This window comes from Oncorhynchus mykiss, chromosome 15 (assembly GCF_057628025.1).
Source record: "Oncorhynchus mykiss isolate SJ-2025 chromosome 15, ASM5762802v1, whole genome shotgun sequence".
In the NCBI taxonomy this organism is placed as follows: Eukaryota; Metazoa; Chordata; class Actinopteri; order Salmoniformes; family Salmonidae; genus Oncorhynchus; species Oncorhynchus mykiss.
In genome coordinates this window covers 69,387,684-69,415,524 of record NC_143036.1, presented here as the reverse complement: position 1 = coordinate 69,415,524, position 27,841 = coordinate 69,387,684, and the positions used below count along the sequence as shown (strand labels likewise).

Below are 27,841 nucleotides of genomic sequence, written 5' to 3'. Positions count from 1 at the left end.
GGACACAATCATGAAGTGGAACAACATTTATTGGATATTTCAAACTTCTTTAACAAATCAAAAACTGAAAAATTGGGCGTGCAAAATTATTCAGCCCCTTTACTTTCAGTGCAGCAAACTCTCTCCAGAAGTTCAGTGAGGATCTCTGAATGATCCAATGTTGACCTAAATGACTAATGATGATAAATACAATCCACCTGTGTGTTATCAAGTCTCCGTATAAATGCACCTGCACTGTGATAGTCTCAGAGGTCCGTTAAAAGCGCAGAGAGCATCATGAAGAACAAGGAACACACCAGGCAGGTCCGAGATACTGTTGTGAAGAAGTTTAAAGCTGGATTTGGATACAAAAAGATTTCCCAAGCTTTAAACATCCCAAGGAGCACTGTGCAAGCGATAATATTGAAATGGAAGGAGTATCAGACCACTGCAAATCTACCAAGACCTGGCCGTCCCTCTAAACTTTCAGCTCATACAAGGAGAAGACTGATCAGAGATGCAGCCAAGAGGCCCATGATCACTCTGGATGAACTGCAGAGATCTACAGCTGAGGTGGGAGACTCTGTCCATAGGACAACAATCAGTCGTATATTGCACAAATCTGGCCTTTATGGAATAGTGGCAAGAAGAAAGCCATTTCTTAAAGATATCCATAAAAAGTGTCGTTTAAAGTTTGCCACAAGCCACCTGGGAGACACACCAAACATGTGGAAGAAGGTGCTCTGGTCAGATGAAGCCAAAATTGAACTTTTTTGGCAACAATGCAAGACGTTATGTTTGGCGTAAAAGCAACACAGCTGAACACACCATCCCCACTGTCAAACGTGGTGGTGGCAGCATCATGGTTTGGGCCTGCTTTTCTTCAGCAGGGACAGGGAAGATGGTTAAAATTGATGGGAAGATGGATGGAGCAAAATACAGGACCATTCTGGAAGAAAACCTGATGGAGTCTGCAAAAGACCTGAGACTGGGACGGAGATTTGTCTTCCAACAAGACAATGATCCAAAACATAAAGCAAAATCTACAATGGAATGGTTCAAAAATAAACATATCCAGGTGTTGGAATGGCCAAGTCAAAGTCCAGACCTGAATCCAATTGAGAATCTGTGGAAAGAACTGAAAACTGCTGTTCACAAATGCACTCCATCCAACCTCACTGAGCTCGAGCTGTTTTGCAAGGAGGAATGGGAAAAAAATTCAGTCTCTCGATGTGCAAAACTGATAGAGACATACCCCAAGCGACTTACAGCTGTAATCGCAGCAAAAGGTGGCGCTACAAAGTATTAACTTAAGGGGGCTGAATAATTTTGCACGCCCAATTCTTCAGTTTTTGATTAGTTAAAAAAGTTTGAAATATCCAATAAATGTCATTCCACTTCATGATTGTGTCCCACTTGTTGTTGATTCTTCACAAAAAAATACAGTTTTATATCTTTATGTTTGAAGCCTGAAATGTGGCAAAAGGTCGCAAAGTTCAAGGGGGCCGAATACTTTCGCAAGGCACTGTATATATACCAGTCAAAAGTTTGGACACACCTACTCATTCAAGGGTTTTTCTTTCTTTTTACTGTTTTCTACATTGGAGAATAATAGTGAAGACATCACAACTATGAAATAACACATATGGAATCATGTAGTAACCAAAAAAGTGATAAACAAGTCTAAATATATTTTAGATTTGAGATTCTTCAAAGTAATCATCTTTTGCCTTGATGACAGGTTTGCACACTCTTGGCATTCTCTCAAACAGCTTCACCTTGAATGCTTTTCCAACAGTCTTGAAGGAGTTCCCACATATGCTGAGCAATTGTTGGCTGCTTTATCTTCACTCTGTGGTCCAACTCATCACAAACCATCTTAATTGGGTTGAGTTTGGGTGATTGTGGAGGCCAGGTCATCTGATGCAGCACTCTATCACTCTCCTTCTTGGTCAAATAGCCCTTATACAGTCATTGTCCTGTTAAAAAACAAATGATCGTCCCACTAAGTGCAAACCAGATGGGATGGCGTATCGCTGCAGAATGCTGTGGTAGCCATGCTGGTTAAGTGTGCCTTGAATTCTAAATCACAGACAGTGTCACCAGCAATGCACCTCCACACCATCACACCTCCTCCTCTATGCTTCACGGTGGGAACTACACATGCGGAGATCATCCGTTCACCTACTCTGCGTCTCATAAAGACACGGCGGTTGGAACCAAAAATCTAGAATTTGGACTCATCACACCAAAGGACAGATTTCCACCGGTCTAATGTCCATTACTCATGTTTCTTGGCCCAAACAAGTCTCTTCTTATTATTGGTGTCCTTTAGTAGTGGTTTATTTGCAGCAATTCGACCATGATGGTCCGATTCACACAGTCTCCTCTGAACAGTTGATGTTGAGATGTGTCTGTTACTTGAACTCTGTGAAGCATTTATTTGGGCTGCAATTTCTGAGGCTGGTAACTCTAATGAACTTATCCTCTGCAGCAGAGGGAACTCTGGGTCTTCCTTTCCTGTGGCGGTTGTCATTACGTGGCCATTTCTTGGTGTAGATCGTGGCTTTCCCCTCTCTCTCACTCTCTCCTACACCCAGGTTCTGTTATCTCAGGCCATAAATTCATGGCAGAGACTCTCTCCCCCTGGTCATGCAGAGAGAGAGACCACAGAGTGAACAAAGGATTTCACTTGGCTGAACTCCTAAATCCCCAAAATGGGGGAATTAAATTATATGTCCACTTGTAAGAATGTGGGAAGGGTCCGTGGACACTTAAGTGATGGGTATGACGAGTATGTTTCATCTGGTGACCTCATGGAGGACAGGAAACACACACAACTATATCACACAGCTATATCTCTGAATGTGTACATTTCTCAATTATGGGGTTTGCATCTAATTCTTGTATAAAATGAATGAGTAAAGATTAAACTATTTGTGATGTTAACCTTTGGAATGAGAGAATTGTATTCCCTGTAAAGTTTAACTAGTCAGCGGCCACACCCCCATGAGCACAGACATGATCTGGCGTCATGGAACCGCCCTTTTCTATTGTTACGAATAAGCAGACTAAGCAAACCCCCAGCGTGAGCTGTGATTGCAAATAGTTGAGTACCAAGACTGGAAAACCATACCATGTGGCGCATTGGCTACACGGCTGGCAATGGTTAAACTCTGAGACTATCGATCCCTACAGAATAAGAGAAAATCTTAGATACTAATTACTAGTCTGCAGCTAGAAATTCTGTAAACCTGGGATGCGAATACCGACAACCGCCGAAACATCTAATTCTAAGAACAATGGACACCTGACGTACCCATTACAACAGACACTATCAGGAGATACAGATAGACCTACAACCACTCTCTGATGAACTGACTCTCCAGCAGACGGACTGACAATTCCAACAGAGAAGATAGCAACGACATATGGCCGTAAATATATTGATTGTAATTATTCCCGAATGAGCGAGCGTTCATGTGCGAAGGATTAGCATTTCAATGAATTTAATTATCCACTGTGAAGTGAAGCCCTTTTGTCTTTCCAGCTCCTTTATCTGTCTCCGCCCCCTTTCCTTTTCCACCAAGCCGTCATATCGGCTTAGCCCTTAGGGAATATTCCCTATCGTTAGTAACCAATATCTACTGTTTGTTTGTTTATGCATTTCTGTGATTAGTTAGTAAATAAATGATTAAGCCAATTGGTGTATGGATGATTTATAGTTTAGGCTGGGTTCGTGCAGATAACCAAGAATTCTACGAAGTTTGAAATGAGAGTGACGTAAGGTAAAGAATAATTAATTAATAGAGGACTAATTGATCAGATATTAAAATATCTGAAGAGTTATATTCGGAAAATTATAACTTTGTAATCTGAAGAGTTTCCATGGTGCCCTGACTTCCTAGTTAATTACATTTACATGATTAGTTTAATCACGTAATAATAATTACTGAGAATTTATTTGATAAAATAACAGTCTTCACCTTTAATGATGCCAAAGACATGACACGGTCCTCATGAGAGCCAGTTTCATCATAGTGCATGATGGTTTTTGCGACTGCACTTGAAGAAACTTTCAAAGTTTTTGAAATGTTCCGGATTGACTACCTTCATGCCTTAAAGTAATGATATACTGTTGCTTCTCTTTGCTTATTTGAGCTGTCCTTGCCATAATATGGACTTGGTCTTTTACCAAATAGGGCTGTCTTCATTATACTACCCCAACCTTGTCACAACACAACTGACTGGCTCAAACGCATTAAGAAGACAAGAAATTCCACAAATTAACTTTTAACAAGGCACACCTGTTAATTGAAATGCATTCCAGGTGACTTCCTCATGAAGCTGGTTGAGAGAATGCCAAGACTGTGCAAAGCTTTCATCAAGGCAAAGGGTGACTGCTTTGAAGAATCTCAAATATAAAATATATTTTGATTTGTTTTAACACTTTTTTGGTTACTACATGATTCCCTTTGTGTTATTTCATAGTTTTGATGTCAAGACTATTATTCTACAATGTAGAAAATAGTAAAACATTAAGAAAAACCCTGGAATGAGTAGGTGTGTCCAAACTTTTATGGCATTAGATATTTTAACCATATTTGCCTCAATCAATCAAATGTATTTATAAAGATCTTTTTACATCAGTAGATGTCACAAAGTGCTTATACAGAAACCCAGCCTAAAACCCCAAACAGCAAGCAATGCAGATGTAGAAGCATGGTGGCTAGGAAAAGCACCCTAGAAAGGTCAGAACCTAAGAAGAAACCGAGAGCGGAACCAGGCTCTGATGGGTGGCCAGTCCTCTTCTGGTTGTGCCGGGTGGAGATTATAACAGTACATGGCCATTTAAGGCCAGATTGTTCTTCAAGATGTTCAAACGTTCATAGATGACCATCAAGGTCAAATAATAATCACAGTGCTTGTAGAGGGTGCAACAGGTACCCTCAGGAGTAAATTGGCTTTTCAGTTGGCTTTTCATAGCCGAGCATTCAGAGGTCGAGACAGCTGTGCGGTGGAGAGAGAGAGTTAAAAACAGCAGGTCCGGGACAAGGTAGCTCATCCCGTGAACAGGTCAGGGTTCCCTAGCCGCAGTCAGAACAGTTGAAACTGGAGCAGCAGGATGACCAGGTGGACTAGGGACAGCCAGGAGTCATCAGGTCAGGTAGTCCTGAGGCATGATCCTAGGGCTCAGGTCCTCTGGGAGTGAAGGGAGAGAGGGAGAGAGAGAGAATTAGAGGGAGCATACTTAAATTCACACTGGACACCAGATAAGACAGGAGAATTACACCAGATATAACAGACTGACCCTAGCCCGCCGGCACATAGACTATTGCAGCATAGATACAGTCAGACTGCCTCTGGCTGTATTGCAGCATAGATACAGTCAGACTGCCTCTGGCTGTATTGCAGCATAGATACAGTCAGACTGCCTCTGGCTGTATTGCAGCATAGATACAGTCAGACTGCCTCTGACTGTATTGTTGATGAATGTTCCCAGGGTGCCACCCTTGAAGAGATGAGACAGGCATTCCCTTTGCCAATGGGACCTCCTGGGGCTAAAGTAAGCACAATGTTCATACTCTGCATGGTTCTATATACAATTGAATCTAATGGGCATAGTCAGCTGCAGCATCTACACCCAACAACTGCCTGGCAAGATGTGTATACTGTATATGTTGATTGATTGATTGACATGGATGGATTGGTGGATGGACTGGTAGATTGGTGGATGGATTGATGGGTGGATGGATGTATGGATGGGTGGGTGGGTGGATGATGTATGGATGGGTGGGTGGGTGGGTGGGTGGATTGGATGGATGGATTGGTGGGTTGGTGGATGGATGGATGGATGGATTGGTGGATGGGTGGATCGGTGAATTTGAGGTTGGATGGATTGGTGGATTGGTGGGTTGGTGGATGGATGGTGGGTTGGTGGGTTGATGGATGGATGGTGGGTTGGTAGATGGATGGATGGTGGGTTGGTGGATGGATGGATGGATGAATGGTGGGTTGGTGGATGGATGGATGGATGGTGGATTGGTGGATGGATGAATGGTGGGTTGGTGGATTGGTGGATGGATGAATGGTGGGTTGGTGGATGGATTGGTGGGTTTTTGGATGGATGGTGTATTGATTGATTGATTACATATGATCCTATATAGGACATGTGATTTATATGAGTTGATATGATCCAAAAGTGGCTAGCTGGGCTTAGCTTTAGACTTGTTTTTGGAATGTGCTTGATATCCTCCTCTGCTCCTCTGTCTCTGTGTTTAGGGTCCACCAGGGATAAAGGTACATTTCTTTACTTTATTGATGATTGAAGATATAACTGATGTGGAATTGTAATGTCTACTTTATATGTTCAGGGAGAGCAAGGAGAGAGCGGATTGAAAGGAAAGAAAGTCATGTGTTCCCAGTAAAAAATTATGATTTATTCGTGCTTATTCATGAAATGTATTAGAAAGTGTTAGCAAATATTGTTTGACACATCCAGTCAGTGAAATGAAATAAGTGAGGACTTTGGAAAGGACATGGTTTTGACCTGTCCTATTGCTCCTATTCCTCAGGGTGACGCTGGTCTTCCAGGGAAAGCAGCTGACATGAAGGTAGACATCTCAGAACTACATTAACGGCACATACATTTCATGGAAAACAACAAATCATGGAAAAAAATGTTTTATTTTCTCCTTCCCAGAACATTGAAGTAATGTTTGAAGACTATGGCATAAGGGTAAGCTCTTGACTCCGAATCCCAAACAGTTTTGTAGTTCAAAGTTTTTCATTTCACTGCCCAAGGTGGCTGTCTCATTAAGAAAGACTCTGTTTCCCAGCTGCCCTTGCTGAAGGCACTGATTGACAGGCTGCTGCAGGACGGCATGGAGGAGCTTCTGCAGGAGCTAACCACCTCTAGGAGAGTCAATGAGAAGGAGAAACACGGCTCCAACATTATCACTGACTACACAGTATGTACACAGTCCATGCATATCTCTTCAACCCTAATCACACCAGGGGACATACCTGGTCATTTAGTGGGTTATTCCTGGGAGAAGTTCAATAAGGAAAATTGAAATTGGAATGTCAATTCTCTTTCTGAATTGACTGAATTGAAATGTAATTTACCATAACCCTGGTGACAAGCCTGGTATCAGAACTCTTTGATAGTGCTGGACTCATGAGTGTGTTAGTGTTGGACTCATGGGTGTGTTAGTGTTGGGACTCATGAGTGTGTTAGTGTTGGACTCATGAGTGTGTTAGTATTGGACTCATGAGTGTGTTAGTGTTGGACTCATGAGTGTGGTAGTGTTGGACTCATGAGTGTGGTAGTGTTGGACTCATGGGTGTGTTAGTGTTGGACTCATGAGTGTGTTAGTGCTGGACTCATGAGTGTGTTAGTATTGGACTCATGAGTGTGTTAGTGTTGGACTCATGAGTGTGTTAGTGTTGGACTCATGAGTGTGGTAGTGTTGGACTCATGAGTGTGGTAGTGTTGGACTCATGAGTGTGTTAGTGTTGGACTCATGAGTGTGGTAGTGTTGGACTCATGAGTGTGTTAGTGTTGGACTCATGAGTGTGGTAGTGTTGGACTCATGCGTGTGGTAGTGTTGGACTCATGAGTATGTTAGTGTTGGACTCATGAGTGTGTTAGTGTTGGACTCATGAGTGTGTTAGTGTTAGACTCATGAGTGTGTTAGTGCTGGACTCATGAGTGTGTAAGTGCTGGACTCATGAGTGTGTGTTTTGAACAGAGAACTGTAAAATATGAGATCTCCAAGGAGCCTCTGACAGAGATGGACACCATAGAGAAGGCAGTTGACTCTGACCTAGACAGACAGCTACCAGAACCTAACTCTGTAAGTATCCACTCCAAACATGCTACATGACATAGGAACGCTTTCCCTCACACATATTAAGCCTAACCCTAACACAAAAAAAGCTAGTTCTATGGAGATTATCAATTGAGTATTGTTTTTAGTCCACGACTAGTCTTTATCTGTATCCCAGAAATCAACCTATATTATAAAGCCCAGTCTATTTATGTATCCGAACAGATACACTGTTGTACTACAGTATGTAGTTATTCATCCAGGTCTCTATCTCATGAAGGATGCTTCGAATGAAACGGCGGAGGGCCCCACATTCTGGAGTCTCACCCCTCTTAATGGTCTTAATGGGGTCCAAGACGTGGGGAGGATAGAGAGCACCTCTAAGGGGATAGAGGGGACACTGACAGTGGACGAGGACTTCAGTGAAGCTCCCTCCCCCAAGTTGGCTTTATCAAACTCAACATTTAACAACACAACGTCTGAAGAGGTAAGGGGTACCTCTTCTACTCAAACCCCACAGCCAAACACTGGCTCTACTCAAAACCACAACCAAACAGTGGCTGTCAAATTAACTTTTAAAAGTGAACTATGAATAGTACAAGGTGTGTGTGTGTGTGTGTGTGTGTGTGTGTGTGTGTGTGTGTGTGTGTGTGTGTGTGTGTGTGTGTGTGTGTGTGTGTGTGTGTGTGTGTGTGTGTGTGTGTGTGTGTTTTAGAGGGTCTCTGAGGTACCAGGGACAATAGTAGAAACTGTTCTCCTCAGTGGGGAAGACTCCTTGAAGAAAAAGAAGAGTCGGGAACGGAAGGTGATGTCACTACAAATAGATATATTTTATACATCTGATAAACACAACCTTGTTGGGTTCAAATCAATTTCAACATTTGAGAAAAGTATGTAATTTGGACATCAATTATGCAATTAAATGTAAGTTGTTCACAACCTATTTGTATTAATGACTATACAAACAAATGTTATATTTAAATAGGTCTAAATAGATACTGTAAAAGAAAACATGGAAACTTTCCCTTTAACATTTTCTTAAATTTACATATTTTTTTAGCGATCATATTCTCTCCCATGAATCAGCCCATGACACAGATGTAAATATCTTTGACCATAACTACCACAGCATGTTAGATCTGTATTTCCTATAAAGCATTACAACTTTTAACTGTGAAATTCTGAACCAGGGCAAGGGACAGAAAGGACGACATAAGAGGCAAAGACAACGCCTGGTAAACGCCCAAACTAAAGATGGAGTCAAAATAACCATATAAATGCCCAAACTAAACATGTCTAACATTTACGTTGTCACAGTCTGTTGCTAAGCATGTCACCCTCACCTGTTTTAACCTCAACTCCTTCAAATGACAGTGAGAAAATAATTACTATCATTTCTTTCTCAGCAAATATAACATTTATCGAATTCTAAGCCTAAATTAAAACTAAGCTTATTAAACTGTACTTGCTGTGCCTAACTTGATCAATAAAAGGTATTAAATCATCATAACAGACATTTTAAAATGACTAAAAGCATGATTTTTTTTTCTCCTAACTTGCTTTTTTATTTTGTCCTTATTGTTTTGGACTTGTAAGTCATGTCCTGTACTCTATCTTTGCTGCTTTGGGTCAAATACATGTTTATGATAGACATATTTATGAAAGATATCGCCTCTTGACCCCATTTACATAAGGGACTCACCTTTTTCTCTCCTCTCTGAAGACGAGTACAGAGGAGGAAGAGGAAGCGGAGGAGGAGGGATTATACGATGGGGATGAGTACAGTTATGAATATGAGGTGAGTAACTGTCAAGTGAGATGTAAATTAACATTCCTAATTATTTGATTGGTACATATTATTAATCCTAACTACAGTATTAAATCTGTGGGTGGACACCCTATGATGTCATCTTTCCTAGTACACCTCAGGGATCAGGGTTGGAATGACACATTTACGTCACTGGGCTGCCCATTATCCACACCAATACTTTGAGTCTTATAGCAGTGCCCTGATTGTGTTACGGTAGTGATCAGCATAGTGTGGGAACCCTCCTAATTCAAACTCTACAAACTCAAATGATTAGTGAGTTTAAAGAAGGTACCTGAAACTCAATTACTCTGATGCAATACATGAATTAATGACTCACTCACCAGTAATGCTGTCGTTATTTTGTGACGTTTGTAAAAGTGTTTTAGAGTGGAATGTTTTTCATAGTTATTCTTAATTTTTGTTGAAGGATTCCACAGATGATCCCTCACTGTCAATTGAAAAGCAAGGGGAGTTTGAAATCACAACAGAAAGCACACTACATGGAATGAGCAAAGAGGTGAACACTTTTCCTTTGCCACTGTCTCTCTAGATATAGATGATAGTAAAGACAACGGATAGTAAAACATGTCATTTTGACCTTTGAACCAGGAAATGTACATACGCCATTCTATCCAGTAGTGGTCATTACTGATTATATGTCCGTGTTTCTTAGAGTGGCCTGACAACTTTAGGTCCATATCCATCCCAGTCACCAGGAGACAGTGAAAAGGTATGAAACTGGAGCTCTTTTCCTGAGATACTTTGTAAAGTGCGAACTGTGTCAAGCAGAGCCAGCACCATGGACAGCTCTGAGTTGAGTGGTAGAAGGCTATGTGACGTGTGTGTTTGCTGTATTATATATTGTTCTGGAAACATACTACACTTTGTTCCAAAGCAGGGGGAATTCATCACACCTGTTCTTCCCAGCACAACGGAAGAAACAGAGAAGGTAAGTCTGTGACTGACTGCATGATTCTACCTGATGCTTTACTACCCATGATCCTGAGGGATATGAGGTGTAAATGGACACAACTAGACTTCTATTAGTCTTTACTAACCATTATCCTGAGGGATATGAGGTGTAAATGGACACAACTAGCCTTCTATTAGTCTTTACTAACCATGATCCTGAGGGATATGAGGTGTAAATGGACCCAACTAGCCTTCTATTAGTCTTTACTAACCGTGATCCTGAGGGATATGAGGTGTAAATGGACACAACTAGCCTTCTATTCATCTTTACTAACCATGATCCTAAGGGATATGAGGTGTAAATGGACACAACTAGACTTCTATTCATCTTTATTAATGGTGTTTCAGTTCATGTATGCCTCCGTTGGACTGTGGGTGTATGAATGTGATGCAAAGTGCTTTGATCCAATGATTATCATTGGCATTCCAATACAAAGGTTGTAGGTAATTGATATAATTTATATGTTCTGACTTATCTTCTTTATGTGTTTCTTGATTAGAATTCACAAAAGAAAGCCCTGCCCAGTGTTCACTAACATGAATACATAGTCAGATTGTGTCATAATAATGATTGGCCAACCATCGTAGTGATCTGAGCACTTGTCATCACTGCGTACGTTGAGATCTTTCGTCTGACTAAAAACTGTGAACATTTCACCAGTGCAAAAGGTACCACGATTCCAATTTTAAACATTAATTATTAGGCCTGCGTGAAAAAAAAATATTTAAAGACTTAAATAAACTAAATTTATATTTGACTTAAAGATTTAACACAACTGGGCCAACTTACAATGGAAGACATACATACTGTATCCCAGCATGCATTGGTGCATGACCTCTGAACTTTGCCTGAATGGTAATGTCAAGAGCTGCAACCAAAATTCACTTCTCCAATGACATTTTTAGCTCACTGGGCTGCCCATTATCCACACCAATACTTTGAGTCTTATAGCAGTGCCCTGATTGTGTTATGGTAGTGATCAGCATAGTGTGGGAACCCTCCTAATTCAAACTCTACAAACTCAAATGATTAGTGAGTTAAAAGAAGGTACCTGAAACTCAATTACTCTGATGCAATACATGTATTAATGAGTCCATCACACACATTCATGAGGAGGGTGTGTTGTTGACATTGCATGTGTACATCTCTAGAGACAAAAGGAGGAAGTCATACAGTTGATTAGGGTCCCCACCCACTTCCCTGAAAATAATGAATTATTAGGAATTGATTAGTTTATCATTATATGCCATTTATATACCTGTTATTAATTGTGGTTTGCGTGTCGAACTCAGATGACTGTCTCACTCACCAGTAATGCTGTCGTTATTTTGTGACGTTTGTAAAAGTGTTTTAGAGTGGAATGTTTTTCATAGTTATTTTAAATTTTTGTTGAAGGATTCCACAGATGATCCCTCACTGTCAATTGAAAAGCAAGGGGAGTTTGAAATCACAACAGAAAGCACACTACATGGAATGAGCAAAGAGGTGAACACTTTTCCTTTGCCACTGTCTCTCTAGATATAGATGATAGTAAAGACAACGGATAGTAAAACATGTCATTTTGACCTTTGAACCAGGAAATGTACATACGGCATTCTATCCAGTAGTGGTCATTACTGATTATATGTCCATGTTTCTTAGAGTGGCCTGACAACTTTAGGTCCATATCCATCCCAGTCACCAGGAGACAGTGAAAAGGTATGAAACTGGAGCTCTTTTCCTGAGATACTTTGTAAAGTGCGAACTGTGTCAAGCAGAGCCAGCACCATGGACAGCTCTGAGTTGAGTGGTAGAAGGCTATGTGACGTGTGTGTTTGCTGTATTATATATTGTTCTGGAAACATACTACACTTTGTTCCAAAGCAGGGGGAATTCATCACACCTGTCCTTCCCAGCACAACGGAAGAAACAGAGAAGGTAAGTCTGTGACTGACTGCATGATTCTACCTGATGCTTTACTAACCATGATCCTGAGGGATATGAGGTGTAAATGGACACAACTAGCCTTCTATTAGTCTTTACTAACCATGATCCTGAGGGATATGAGGTGTAAATGGACACAACTAGCCTTCTATTAGTCTTTACTAACCATGATCCTGAGGGATATGAGGTGTAAATGGACACAACTAGACTTCTATTAGTCTTTACTAACCATGATCCTGAGGGATATGAGGTGTAAATGGACACAACTAGACTTCTATTAGTCTTTACTAACCATGATCCTGAGGGATATGAGGTGTAAATGAACACAACTAGCCTTCTATTCGTCTTTATTAATGGTGTTTCAGTTCATGTATGCCTCCGTTGGACTGTGGGTGTATGAATGTGATGCAAAGTGCTTTGATCCAATGATTATCATTGGCATTCCAATACAAAGATTGTAGGTAATTGATATCATTTATATTTTCTAACTTATCTTCTTTATGTGTTTCTTGGTTGATTAGAATTCACAAAATAAAGCCCTGCCCAGTGTTCACTAACATGAATACATAGTCAGATTGTGTCATAATAATGATTGGCCAACCATCGTAGTGATCTGAGCACTTGTCATCACTGCGTACGTTGAGATCTTTCGTCTGACTAACAACTGTGAACATTTCACCAGTGCAAAAGGTACCACAATTCCACATGTCATTTTAAACAATAAATATTAGGCCATCGTTATAATAAAAGTATATAAAGACATTTGATTAAAAGATTGGACACAACTGGACCAACTTGCAATGAAAGACATCCATATACCAGCATGCATTGAGCATGACCTCTGAACTTTGCCTGAATGGGAATGTCAAGAGCTGCAAACAAAATATGAACTCTTCATGAGTGAATTTATACACTTACTGATTACATTTTTTTTTCTGTTTTTTTGTTTACTTTTTATTTTTAACACAGGACCTTTCCTGAATCCAGAAAGATTGAGACTGTAGATTAGTAAACACGGAGTGTTGGTATAAACTGTGAAGTGAAGTGTATCGCTGGTGAGGAGCAGTCTACCCTTAACCTGACCAGCATAACATGAGGAGGGACTTCGCTTCGTCGCGCAATGATGATGTAATTTGTCCAATGTCACTCGTCCAATGCCACTTCTATGACCAGAATCGTGTGTTATACTTAATTCAAATACCTAAAAGATGAACAATACATAGGTAAAGCTAAGTTAAATCAAGACAGTGTATTATATAAGGATTATTGGACTAATAAATCCTTCCATCAGATGTCAGTGTTATTTTAGCATCGACTTTGCATAAACTAATTTATTTATTAAAGAAGTTGAAACCGTTACATTGGACCTAAGCTGTAGTATCTCTCTGTCGCTTCAGTATTACAACAGTTTTAACCTCCTCGTAATTTGTTCAACCATATTCTAATGTTTTCAGTGTATCGCTGCTTATCAATTCCTCAACCAAATGTTATTTATTGAAAACATGGAAATAGATTGTATTTTGTTCCTTTTCTGTATTACTTAGTACTTTTTCAATGAAATGTGTTTCCATCATATTCTTCAGAATATACAGTATTCAAACCTGTTTACACTGGTGAAATGTTGGCAGTCTAAAGTTTTCTCTTTGTATTTAACCTCTCTGTGCGCATGTAAGTAAATGTTCAAATGATCAGAAGTCTTTGTGTCTTCTTTCATCTAACATTAGAGCCAGTAATCCATTTCTGATACATCACAATCTGAAGGGACATATACACTTGATCCAGGGCTGCGCACGGACGCACGCACACACTCACACACACACACACACACACACACTCATGCACGCACACACTCACACACTCACACACTCTCACACTCTCACACTCTCACACTCTCACACTCTCACACTCTCACACTCTCACACTCACACACACACTCACGCACACACTCACACACACACACATTCACACTCACACTCACAAACACAAACACTCACACACACACACACACACTCACGCACACACACACACACACACACACTCATGCACGCACACACTCACACACTCACACACTCACACACTCACACACTCTCACACTCACACACTCTCACACTCACACACACACTCACGCACACACTCACACACTCACACACTCTCACACTCACACACTCACACACTCTCACACTCACACACACACTCACGCACACACTCACACACTCTCACACTCACACACACTCATGAGTGGGACACTACGGCTGTAGGCCAAGCACCATGGGAACTCCCCACAGTGGTAATGGCACATCAATGACTTATAATCAATGACTCATGAAGTGGTTTTGGGAATTGGCAGGCGGGACCATCTCATGTCCAGGTCAGAGTAAGGAAGAGCGCCCCCTGGCCAGATTACATGGTAAGTACACTGAATAAAATATGAATTACCATTCAAACACAATGTAAGAGTACATCATTTTTAGAAAACAATGGCATTTGCCAGAAATATTTGAGTCTTTGCTGTTTCAGGCATACATGCCAGGAACTGCCGGAGGAAGAAATCGATACCATGACAGACAAAAAGTAAACAGATTTATTTACTAGGGATATTTTTCTATTACACTGATATCAACTACTCATAGGTTGTTATCAAATCAACAGTTAGCATGGAGGGAATAGCACAGGGAAGGGGTTCAGAGAAGATATTACATGGTCAAATCAACAGTTAGCATGTAGGGAACAGCACAGGGAAGGGTTCAGAGAAGATATTACATGGTCAAATCAACAGTTAGCATGTAGGGAACAGCACAGGGAAGGGGTTCAGAGAAGATATTACATGGTCAAATCAACAGCTAGCATGGAGGGAACAGCACAGGGAAGGGGTTCAGAGAAGATATTACATGGTCAAATCAACAGTTAGCATGGAGGGAACAGCACAGGGAAGGGGTTCAGAGAAGATATTACATGGTCAAATCAACAGTTAGCATGGAGGGAACAGCACAGGGAAGGGGTTCAGAGAAGATATTACATGGTCAAATCAACAGTTAGCATGTAGGGAACAGCACAGGGAAGGGTTCAGAGAAGATATTACATGGTCAAATCAACAGTTAGCATGTAGGGAACAGCACAGGGAAGGGGTTCAGAGAAGATATTACATGGTCAAATCAACAGCTAGCATGGAGGGAACAGCACAGGGAAGGGGTTCAGAGAAGATATTACATGGTCAAATCAACAGTTAGCATGGAGGGAACAGCACAGGGAAGGGGTTCAGAGAAGATATTACATGGTCAAATCAACAGTTAGCATGGAGGGAACAGCACAGGGAAGGGGTTCAGAGAAGATATTACATGGTCAAATCAACAGTTAGCATGTAGGGAACAGCACAGGGAAGGGTTCAGAGAAGATATTACATGGTCAAATCAACAGTTAGCATGTAGGGAACAGCACAGGGAAGGGGTTCAGAGAAGATATTACATGGTCAAATCAACAGTTAGCATGGAGGGAATAGCACAGGGAAGGGGTTCAGAGAAGATATAACATGGTCAAATCAACAGTTAGCATGGAGGGAACAGCACAGGGAAGGGGTTCAGAAAAGATATTATATGGTCAAATCAACAGTTAGCATGGAGGGAACAGCACAGGGAAGGGGTTCAGAGAATATATTACATGGTCAAATCAACAGTTAGCATGGAGGGAACAGCACAGGGAATGGGTTCAGAGAAGATATAACATGGTCAAATCAACAGTTAGCATGGAGGGAATAGCACAAGGAAGGGGTTCAGAGAAGATACTACATGGTCAAATCAACAGTTAGCATGGAGGGAACAGCACAGGGAAGGGGTTCAGAGAAGATATCACATGGTCAAATCAACAGCATGGAGGGAACAGCACAGGGAAGGGGTTCAGAGAAGATATTACATGGTCAAATCAACAGTTAGCATGGAGGGAACAGCACAGGGAAGGGGTTCAGAGAATATATGACATGGTCAAATCAACAGCATGGAGGGAATAGCACAGGGAAGGGGTTCAGAGAAGATATTACATGGTCAAATCAACAGTTAGCATGGAGGGAACAGCACAGGGAAGGGGTTCAGAGAAGATATTATATGGTCAAATCAACAGTTAGCATGGAGGGAACAGCACAGGGAAGGGGTTCAGAGAAGATATTACATGGTCAAATCAACAGTTAGCATGGAGGGAACAGCACAGGGAAGGGGTTCAGAGAATATATGACATGGTCAAATCAACAGCATGGAGGGAATAGCACAGGTAAGGGGTTCAGAGAAGATATAACATGGTCAAATCAACAGTTAGCATGGAGGGAACAGCACAGGGAATGGGTTCAGAGAAGATATTACATGGTCAAATCAACAGTTAGCATGGAGGGAACAGCACAGGGAAGGGGTTCAGAGAAGATATTACATGGTCAAATCAACAGTTAGCATGGAGGGAACAGCACAGGGAAGGGGTTCAGAGAAGATATTATATGGTCAAATCAACAGTTAGCATGTAGGGAACAGCACAGGGAAGGGGTTCAGAGAAGATATAACATGGTCAAATCAACAGTTAGCATGGAGGGAACAGCACAGGGAAGGGGTTCAGAGAAGATATAACATGGTCAAATCAACAGTTAGCATGGAGGGAACAGCACAGGGAAGGGGTTCAGAGAAGATATAACATGGTCAAATCAACAGTTAGCATGTAGGGAACAGCACAGGGAAGGGGTTCAGAGAAGATATTAAAAGGTCAAATCAACAGTTAGCATGGAGGGAACAGCACAGGGAAGGGGTTCAGAGAAGATATAACATGGTCAAATCAACAGTTAGCATGGAGGGAACAGCACAGGGAAGGGGTTCAGAGAAGATATTACATGGTCAAATCAACAGTTAGCATGGAGGGAACAGCACAGGGTAGGGGTTCAGAGAAGATATTACATGGTCAAATCAACAGTTAGCATGGAGGGAATAGCACAGGGAAGGGGTTCAGAGAAGATATAACATGGTCAAATCAACAGTTAGCATGGAGGGAACAGCACAGGGAAGGGGTTCAGAAAAGATATTATATGGTCAAATCAACAGTTAGCATGGAGGGAACAGCACAGGGAAGGGGTTCAGAGAATATATTACATGGTCAAATCAACAGTTAGCATGGAGGGAACAGCACAGGGAATGGGTTCAGAGAAGATATAACATGGTCAAATCAACAGTTAGCATGGAGGGAATAGCACAAGGAAGGGGTTCAGAGAAGATATTACATGGTCAAATCAACAGTTAGCATGGAGGGAACAGCACAGGGAAGGGGTTCAGAGAAGATATCACATGGTCAAATCAACAGCATGGAGGGAACAGCACAGGGAAGGGGTTCAGAGAAGATATTACATGGTCAAATCAACAGTTAGCATGGAGGGAACAGCACAGGGAAGGGGTTCAGAGAAGATATTACATGGTCAAATCAACAGTTAGCATGGAGGGAACAGCACAGGGAAGGGGTTCAGAGAAGATATTATATGGTCAAATCAACAGTTAGCATGTAGGGAACAGCACAGGGAAGGGGTTCAGAGAAGATATAACATGGTCAAATCAACAGTTAGCATGGAGGGAACAGCACAGGGAAGGGGTTCAGAGAAGATATTACATGGTCAAATCAACAGTTAGCATGGAGGGAACAGCACAGGGAAGGGGTTCAGAGAAGATATAACATGGTCAAATCAACAGTTAGCATGGAGGGAACAGCACAGGGAAGGGGTTCAGAAAAGATATTATATGGTCAAATCAACAGTTAGCATGGAGGGAACAGCACAGGGAAGGGGTTCAGAGAAGATATTACATGGTCAAATCAACAGTTAGCATGGAGGGAACAGCACAGGGAATGGGTTCAGAGAAGATATAACATGGTCAAATCAACAGTTAGCATGGAGGGAATAGCACAAGGAAGGGGTTCAGAGAAGATACTACATGGTCAAATCAACAGTTAGCATGGAGGGAACAGCACAGGGAAGGGGTTCAGAGAAGATATCACATGGTCAAATCAACAGCATGGAGGGAACAGCACAGGGAAGGGGTTCAGAGAAGATATTACATGGTCAAATCAACAGTTAGCATGGAGGGAACAGCACAGGGAAGGGGTTCAGAGAATATATGACATGGTCAAATCAACAGCATGGAGGGAATAGCACAGGGAAGGGGTTCAGAGAAGATATTACATGGTCAAATCAACAGTTAGCATGGAGGGAACAGCACAGGGAAGGGGTTCAGAGAAGATATTATATGGTCAAATCAACAGTTAGCATGGAGGGAACAGCACAGGGAAGGGGTTCAGAGAAGATATTACATGGTCAAATCAACAGTTAGCATGGAGGGAACAGCACAGGGAAGGGGTTCAGAGAATATATGACATGGTCAAATCAACAGCATGGAGGGAATAGCACAGGTAAGGGGTTCAGAGAAGATATAACATGGTCAAATCAACAGTTAGCATGGAGGGAACAGCACAGGGAATGGGTTCAGAGAAGATATTACATGGTCAAATCAACAGTTAGCATGGAGGGAACAGCACAGGGAAGGGGTTCAGAGAAGATATTACATGGTCAAATCAACAGTTAGCATGGAGGGAACAGCACAGGGAAGGGGTTCAGAGAAGATATTATATGGTCAAATCAACAGTTAGCATGTAGGGAACAGCACAGGGAAGGGGTTCAGAGAAGATATAACATGGTCAAATCAACAGTTAGCATGGAGGGAACAGCACAGGGAAGGGGTTCAGAGAAGATATAACATGGTCAAATCAACAGTTAGCATGGAGGGAACAGCACAGGGAAGGGGTTCAGAGAAGATATAACATGGTCAAATCAACAGTTAGCATGTAGGGAACAGCACAGGGAAGGGGTTCAGAGAAGATATTAAAAGGTCAAATCAACAGTTAGCATGGAGGGAACAGCACAGGGAAGGGGTTCAGAGAAGATATAACATGGTCAAATCAACAGTTAGCATGGAGGGAACAGCACAGGGAAGGGGTTCAGAGAAGATATTACATGGTCAAATCAACAGTTAGCATGTAGGGAACAGCACAGGGAAGGGTTCAGAGAAGATATTACATGGTCAAATCAACAGTTAGCATGTAGGGAACAGCACAGGGAAGGGGTTCAGAGAAGATATTACATGGTCAAATCAACAGTTAGCATGGAGGGAACAGCACAGGGAAGGGGTTCAGAGAAGATATTACATGGTCAAATCAACAGTTAGCATGGAGGGAACAGCACAGGGTAGGGGTTCAGAGAAGATATTACATGGTCAAATCAACAGTTAGCATGGAGGGAATAGCACAGGGAAGGGGTTCAGAGAAGATATAACATGGTCAAATCAACAGTTAGCATGGAGGGAACAGCACAGGGAAGGGGTTCAGAAAAGATATTATATGGTCAAATCAACAGTTAGCATGGAGGGAACAGCACAGGGAAGGGGTTCAGAGAATATATTACATGGTCAAATCAACAGTTAGCATGGAGGGAACAGCACAGGGAATGGGTTCAGAGAAGATATAACATGGTCAAATCAACAGTTAGCATGGAGGGAATAGCACAAGGAAGGGGTTCAGAGAAGATATTACATGGTCAAATCAACAGTTAGCATGGAGGGAACAGCACAGGGAAGGGGTTCAGAGAAGATATCACATGGTCAAATCAACAGCATGGAGGGAACAGCACAGGGAAGGGGTTCAGAGAAGATATTACATGGTCAAATCAACAGTTAGCATGGAGGGAACAGCACAGGGAAGGGGTTCAGAGAAGATATTACATGGTCAAATCAACAGTTAGCATGGAGGGAACAGCACAGGGAAGGGGTTCAGAGAAGATATTATATGGTCAAATCAACAGTTAGCATGTAGGGAACAGCACAGGGAAGGGGTTCAGAGAAGATATAACATGGTCAAATCAACAGTTAGCATGGAGGGAACAGCACAGGGAAGGGGTTCAGAGAAGATATAACATGGTCAAATCAACAGTTAGCATGGAGGGAACAGCACAGGGAAGGGGTTCAGAGAAGATATAACATGGTCAAATCTACAGTTAGCATGTAGGGAACAGCACAGGGAAGGGGTTCAGAGAAGATATTACATGGTCAAATCAACAGTTAGCATGGAGGGAACAGCACAGGGAAGGGGTTCAGAGAAGATATTACATGGTCAAATCAACAGTTAGCATGTAGGGAACAGCACAGGGAAGGGGTTCAGAGAAGATATTACATGGTCAAATCAACAGTTAGCATGGAGGGAACAGCACAGGGAAGGGGTTCAGAGAAGATATTACATGGTCAAATCAACAGTTAGCATGGAGGGAATAGCACAGGGAAGGGGTTCAGAGAAGATATAACATGGTCAAATCAACAGTTAGCATGGAGGGAACAGCACAGGGAAGGGGTTCAGAAAAGATATTATATGGTCAAATCAACAGTTAGCATGGAGGGAACAGCACAGGGAAGGGGTTCAGAGAATATATTACATGGTCAAATCAACAGTTAGCATGGAGGGAACAGCACAGGGAATGGGTTCAGAGAAGATATAACATGGTCAAATCAACAGTTAGCATGGAGGGAATAGCACAAGGAAGGGGTTCAGAGAAGATATTACATGGTCAAATCAACAGTTAGCATGGAGGGAACAGCACAGGGAATGGGTTCAGAGAAGATATAACATGGTCAAATCAACAGTTAGCATGGAGGGAATAGCACAAGGAAGGGGTTCAGAGAAGATATCACATGGTCAAATCAACAGCATGGAGGGAACAGCACAGGGAAGGGGTTCAGAGAAGATATTACATGGTCAAATCAACAGTTAGCATGGAGGGAACAGCACAGGGAAGGGGTTCAGAGAATATATGACATGGTCAAATCAACAGCATGGAGGGAATAGCACAGGGAAGGGGTTCAGAGAAGATATTACATGGTCAAATCAACAGTTAGCATGGAGGGAACAGCACAGGGAAGGGGTTCAGAGAAGATATTACATGGTCAAATCAACAGTTAGCATGGAGGGAACAGCACAGGGAAGGGGTTCAGAGAATATATGACATGGTCAAATCAACAGCATGGAGGGAATAGCACAGGGAAGGGGTTCAGAGAAGATATTACATGGTCAAATCAACAGTTAGCATGGAGGGAACAGCACAGGGAAGGGGTTCAGAGAAGATATTATATGGTCAAATCAACAGTTAGCATGGAGGGAACAGCACAGGGAAGGGGTTCAGAGAAGATATTACATGGTCAAATCAACAGTTAGCATGGAGGGAACAGCACAGGGAAGGGGTTCAGAGAAGATATTATATGGTCAAATCAACAGTTAGCATGTAGGGAACAGCACAGGGAAGGGGTTCAGAGAAGATATTACATGGTCAAATCAACAGTTAGCATGTAGGGAACAGCACAGTGAAGGGGTTCAGAGAAGATATAACATGGTCAAATCAACAGCATGGAGGGAATAGCACAGGGAAGGGGTTCAGAGAAGATATTACATGGTCAAATCAACAGTTAGCATGGAGGGAACAGCACAGGCAAGGGGTTCAGAGAAGATATTACATGGTCAAATCAACAGTTAGCATGGAGGGAACAGCACAGGGAAGGGGTTCAGAGAAGATATTACATGGTCAAATCAACAGTTAGCATGGAGGGAACAGCACAGGGAAGGGGTTCAGAGAAGATATTATATGGTCAAATCAACAGTTAGCATGTAGGGTACAGCACAGGGAAGGGGTTCAGAGAAGATATAACATGGTCAAATCAACAGTTAGCATGGAGGGAACAGCACAGGGAAGGGGTTCAGAGAAGATATAACATGGTCAAATCAACAGTTAGAATGGAGGGAACAGCACAGGGAAGGGGTTCAGAGAATATATAACATGGTCAAATCAACAGTTAGCATGTAGGGAACAGCACAGGGAAGGGGTTCAGAGAAGATATTACATGGTCAAATCAACAGTTAGCATGGAGGGAACAGCACAGGGAAGGGGTTCAGAGAAGATATTACATGGTCAAATCAACAGTTAGCATGGAGGGAACAGCACAGGGTAGGGGTTCAGAGAAGATATTACATGGTCAAATCAACAGTTAGCATGGAGGGAATAGCACAGGGAAGGGGTTCAGAGAAGATATAACATGGTCAAATCAACAGTTAGCATGGAGGGAACAGCACAGGGAAGGGGTTCAGAAAAGATATTATATGGTCAAATCAACAGTTAGCATGGAGGGAACAGCACAGGGAAGGGGTTCAGAGAATATATTACATGGTCAAATCAACAGTTAGCATGGAGGGAACAGCACAGGGAATGGGTTCAGAGAAGATATAACATGGTCAAATCAACAGTTAGCATGGAGGGAATAGCACAAGGAAGGGGTTCAGAGAAGATATTACATGGTCAAATCAACAGTTAGCATGGAGGGAACAGCACAGGGAAGGGGTTCAGAGAAGATATTACATGGTCAAATCAACAGTTAGCATGGAGGGAACAGCACAGGGTAGGGGTTCAGAGAAGATATTACATGGTCAAATCAACAGTTAGCATGGAGGGAATAGCACAGGGAAGGGGTTCAGAGAAGATATAACATGGTCAAATCAACAGTTAGCATGGAGGGAACAGCACAGGGAAGGGGTTCAGAAAATATATTATATGGTCAAATCAACAGTTAGCATGGAGGGAACAGCACAGGGAAGGGGTTCAGAGAATATATTACATGGTCAAATCAACAGTTAGCATGGAGGGAACAGCACAGGGAATGGGTTCAGAGAAGATATAACATGGTCAAATCAACAGTTAGCATGGAGGGAATAGCACAAGGAAGGGGTTCAGAGAAGATATTACATGGTCAAATCAACAGTTAGCATGGAGGGAACAGCACAGGGAAGGGGTTCAGAGAAGATATCACATGGTCAAATCAACAGCATGGAGGGAACAGCACAGGGAAGGGGTTCAGAGAAGATATTACATGGTCAAATCAACAGTTAGCATGGAGGGAACAGCACAGGGAAGGGGTTCAGAGAAGATATTACATGGTCAAATCAACAGTTAGCATGGAGGGAACAGCACAGGGAAGGGGTTCAGAGAAGATATTATATGGTCAAATCAACAGTTAGCATGTAGGGAACAGCACAGGGAAGGGGTTCAGAGAAGATATAACATGGTCAAATCAACAGTTAGCATGGAGGGAACAGCACAGGGAAGGGGTTCAGAGAAGATATAACATGGTCAAATCAACAGTTAGCATGGAGGGAACAGCACAGGGAAGGGGTTCAGAGAAGATATTACATGGTCAAATCAACAGTTAGCATGGAGGGAACAGCACAGGGAAGGGGTTCAGAGAAGATATTACATGGTCAAATCAACAGTTAGCATGTAGGGAACAGCACAGGGAAGGGGTTCAGAGAAGATATTACATGGTCAAATCAACAGTTAGCATGGAGGGAACAGCACAGGGAAGGGGTTCAGAGAATATATTACATGGTCAAATCAACAGTTAGCATGGAGGGAACAGCACAGGGAATGGGTTCAGAGAAGATATAACATGGTCAAATCAACAGTTAGCATGGAGGGAATAGCACAAGGAAGGGGTTCAGAGAAGATATTACATGGTCAAATCAACAGTTAGCATGGAGGGAACAGCACAGGGAAGGGGTTCAGAGAAGATATCACATGGTCAAATCAACAGCATGGAGGGAACAGCACAGGGAAGGGGTTCAGAGAAGATATTACATGGTCAAATCAACAGTTAGCATGGAGGGAACAGCACAGGGAAGGGGTTCAGAGAAGATATTACATGGTCAAATCAACAGTTAGCATGGAGGGAACAGCACAGGGAAGGGGTTCAGAGAAGATATTATATGGTCAAATCAACAGTTAGCATGTAGGGAACAGCACAGGGAAGGGGTTCAGAGAAGATATAACATGGTCAAATCAACAGTTAGCATGGAGGGAACAGCACAGGGAAGGGGTTCAGAGAAGATATAACATGGTCAAATCAACAGTTAGCATGGAGGGAACAGCACAGGGAAGGGGTTCAGAGAAGATATTACATGGTCAAATCAACAGTTAGCATGGAGGGAACAGCACAGGGAAGGGGTTCAGAGAAGATATTACATGGTCAAATCAACAGTTAGCATGTAGGGAACAGCACAGGGAAGGGGTTCAGAGAAGATATTACATGGTCAAATCAACAGTTAGCATGGAGGGAACAGCACAGGGAAGGGGTTCAGAGAAGATATTACATGGTCAAATCAACAGTTAGCATGGAGGGAATAGCACAGGGAAGGGGTTCAGAGAAGATATAACATGGTCAAATCAACAGTTAGCATGGAGGGAACAGCACAGGGAAGGGGTTCAGAAAAGATATTATATGGTCAAATCAACAGTTAGCATGGAGGGAACAGCACAGGGAAGGGGTTCAGAGAATATATTACATGGTCAAATCAACAGTTAGCATGGAGGGAACAGCACAGGGAATGGGTTCAGAGAAGATATAACATGGTCAAATCAACAGTTAGCATGGAGGGAATAGCACAAGGAAGGGGTTCAGAGAAGATATTACATGGTCAAATCAACAGTTAGCATGGAGGGAACAGCACAGGGAAGGGGTTCAGAGAAGATATCACATGGTCAAATCAACAGCATGGAGGGAACAGCACAGGGAAGGGGTTCAGAGAAGATATTACATGGTCAAATCAACAGTTAGCATGGAGGGAACAGCACAGGGAAGGGGTTCAGAGAATATATGACATGGTCAAATCAACAGCATGGAGGGAATAGCACAGGGAAGGGGTTCAGAGAAGATATTACATGGTCAAATCAACAGTTAGCATGGAGGGAACAGCACAGGGAAGGGGTTCAGAGAAGATATTATATGGTCAAATCAACAGTTAGCATGGAGGGAACAGCACAGGGAAGGGGTTCAGAGAAGATATTACATGGTCAAATCAACAGTTAGCATGGAGGGAACAGCACAGGGAAGGGGTTCAGAGAAGATATTATATGGTCAAATCAACAGTTAGCATGTAGGGAACAGCACAGGGAAGGGGTTCAGAGAAGATATTACATGGTCAAATCAACAGTTAGCATGTAGGGAACAGCACAGTGAAGGGGTTCAGAGAAGATATAACATGGTCAAATCAACAGCATGGAGGGAATAGCACAGGGAAGGGGTTCAGAGAAGATATTACATGGTCAAATCAACAGTTAGCATGGAGGGAACAGCACAGGGAAGGGGTTCAGAGAAGATATTACATGGTCAAATCAACAGTTAGCATGGAGGGAATAGCACAGGGAAGGGGTTCAGAGAAGATATTACATGGTCAAATCAACAGTTAGCATGGAGGGAACAGCACAGGGAAGGGGTTCAGAGAATATATTACATGGTCAAATCAACAGTTAGCATGGAGGGAACAGCACAGGGAAGGGGTTCAGAGAAGATATTACATGGTCAAATCAACAGTTAGCATGGAGGGAACAGCACAGGGAAGGGGTTCAGAGAATATATGACATGGTCAAAACAACAGCATGGAGGGAATAGCACAGGTAAGGGGTTCAGAGAAGATATTACATGGTCAAATCAACAGTTAGCATGGAGGGAACAGCACAGGGAATGGGTTCAGAGAAGATATTACATGGTCAAATCAACAGTTAGCATGGAGGGAACAGCACAGGGAAGGGGTTCAGAGAAGATATTACATGGTCAAATCAACAGTTAGCATGGAGGGAACAGCACAGGGAAGGGGTTCAGAGAAGATATTATATGGTCAAATCAACAGTTAGCATGTAGGGTACAGCACAGGGAAGGGGTTCAGAGAAGATATTACATGGTCAAATCAACAGTTAGCATGGAGGGAACAGCACAGGGAAGGGGTTCAGAGAAGATATTACATGGTCAAATCAACAGTTAGCATGGAGGGAATAGCACAGGGAAGGGGTTCAGAGAAGATATTACATGGTCAAATCAACAGTTAGCATGGAGGGAACAGCACAGGGAAGGGGTTCAGAGAAGATATTATATGGTCAAATCAACAGTTAGCATGGAGGGAACAGCACAGGGAAGGGGTTCAGAGAAGATATTACATGGTCAAATCAACAGATAGCATGGAGGGAACAGCACAGGGAAGGGGTTCAGAGAAGATATTATATGGTCAAATCAACAGTTAGCATGTAGGGAACAGCACAGGGAAGGGGTTCAGAGAAGATATTACATGGTCAAATCAACAGTTAGCATGTAGGGAACAGCACAGTGAAGGGGTTCAGAGAAGATATAACATGGTCAAATCAACAGCATGGAGGGAATAGCACAGGGAAGGGGTTCAGAGAAGATATTACATGGTCAAATCAACAGTTAGCATGGAGGGAACAGCACAGGGAAGGGGTTCAGAGAAGATATTACATGGTCAAATCAACAGTTAGCATGGAGGGAATAGCACAGGGAAGGGGTTCAGAGAAGATATTACATGGTCAAATCAACAGTTAGCATGGAGGGAACAGCACAGGGAAGGGGTTCAGAGAATATATTACATGGTCAAATCAACAGTTAGCATGGAGGGAACAGCACAGGGAAGGGGTTCAGAGAAGATATTACATGGTCAAATCAACAGTTAGCATGGAGGGAACAGCACAGGGAAGGGGTTCAGAGAATATATGACATGGTCAAAACAACAGCATGGAGGGAATAGCACAGGTAAGGGGTTCAGAGAAGATATTACATGGTCAAATCAACAGTTAGCATGGAGGGAACAGCACAGGGAATGGGTTCAGAGAAGATATTACATGGTCAAATCAACAGTTAGCATGGAGGGAACAGCACAGGGAAGGGGTTCAGAGAAGATATTACATGGTCAAATCAACAGTTAGCATGGAGGGAACAGCACAGGGAAGGGGTTCAGAGAAGATATTATATGGTCAAATCAACAGTTAGCATGTAGGGTACAGCACAGGGAAGGGGTTCAGAGAAGATATTACATGGTCAAATCAACAGTTAGCATGGAGGGAACAGCACAGGGAAGGGGTTCAGAGAAGATATTACATGGTCAAATCAACAGTTAGCATGGAGGGAATAGCACAGGGAAGGGGTTCAGAGAAGATATAACATGGTCAAATCAACAGTTAGCATGGAGGGAACAGCACAGGGAAGGGGTTCAGAAAAGATATTATATGGTCAAATCAACAGTTAGCATGGAGGGAACAGCACAGGGAAGGGGTTCAGAGAATATATTACATGGTCAAATCAACAGTTAGCATGGAGGGAACAGCACAGGGAATGGGTTCAGAGAAGATATAACATGGTCAAATCAACAGTTAGCATGGAGGGAATAGCACAA

General features: G+C 42.4%; 1 protein-coding gene across 1 annotated transcript in view; it reads left to right on the top strand.

The window, feature by feature from the left end:
- Window positions 1-27,841, top strand: part of LOC110501000 (uncharacterized) — a 153,453-nt gene that overhangs the window by 70,771 nt on the left and 54,841 nt on the right. The window contains exons 65-83 of the mRNA XM_090200936.1: window positions 5,483-5,545; window positions 6,262-6,279; window positions 6,354-6,389; window positions 6,555-6,593; window positions 6,683-6,718; window positions 6,819-6,950; window positions 7,734-7,838; window positions 8,092-8,298; window positions 8,527-8,616; window positions 9,002-9,046; window positions 9,535-9,609; window positions 10,049-10,138; window positions 10,295-10,351; window positions 10,517-10,570; window positions 11,990-12,079; window positions 12,236-12,292; window positions 12,458-12,511; window positions 14,865-14,924; window positions 15,035-15,088. Of these exons, the coding sequence (XP_090057062.1) occupies window positions 5,483-5,545; window positions 6,262-6,279; window positions 6,354-6,389; window positions 6,555-6,593; window positions 6,683-6,718; window positions 6,819-6,950; window positions 7,734-7,838; window positions 8,092-8,298; window positions 8,527-8,616; window positions 9,002-9,046; window positions 9,535-9,609; window positions 10,049-10,138; window positions 10,295-10,351; window positions 10,517-10,570; window positions 11,990-12,079; window positions 12,236-12,292; window positions 12,458-12,511; window positions 14,865-14,924; window positions 15,035-15,088 (1,362 nt within the window). The remainder of the gene's footprint in view (window positions 1-5,482; window positions 5,546-6,261; window positions 6,280-6,353; window positions 6,390-6,554; window positions 6,594-6,682; window positions 6,719-6,818; window positions 6,951-7,733; window positions 7,839-8,091; window positions 8,299-8,526; window positions 8,617-9,001; window positions 9,047-9,534; window positions 9,610-10,048; window positions 10,139-10,294; window positions 10,352-10,516; window positions 10,571-11,989; window positions 12,080-12,235; window positions 12,293-12,457; window positions 12,512-14,864; window positions 14,925-15,034; window positions 15,089-27,841) is intronic.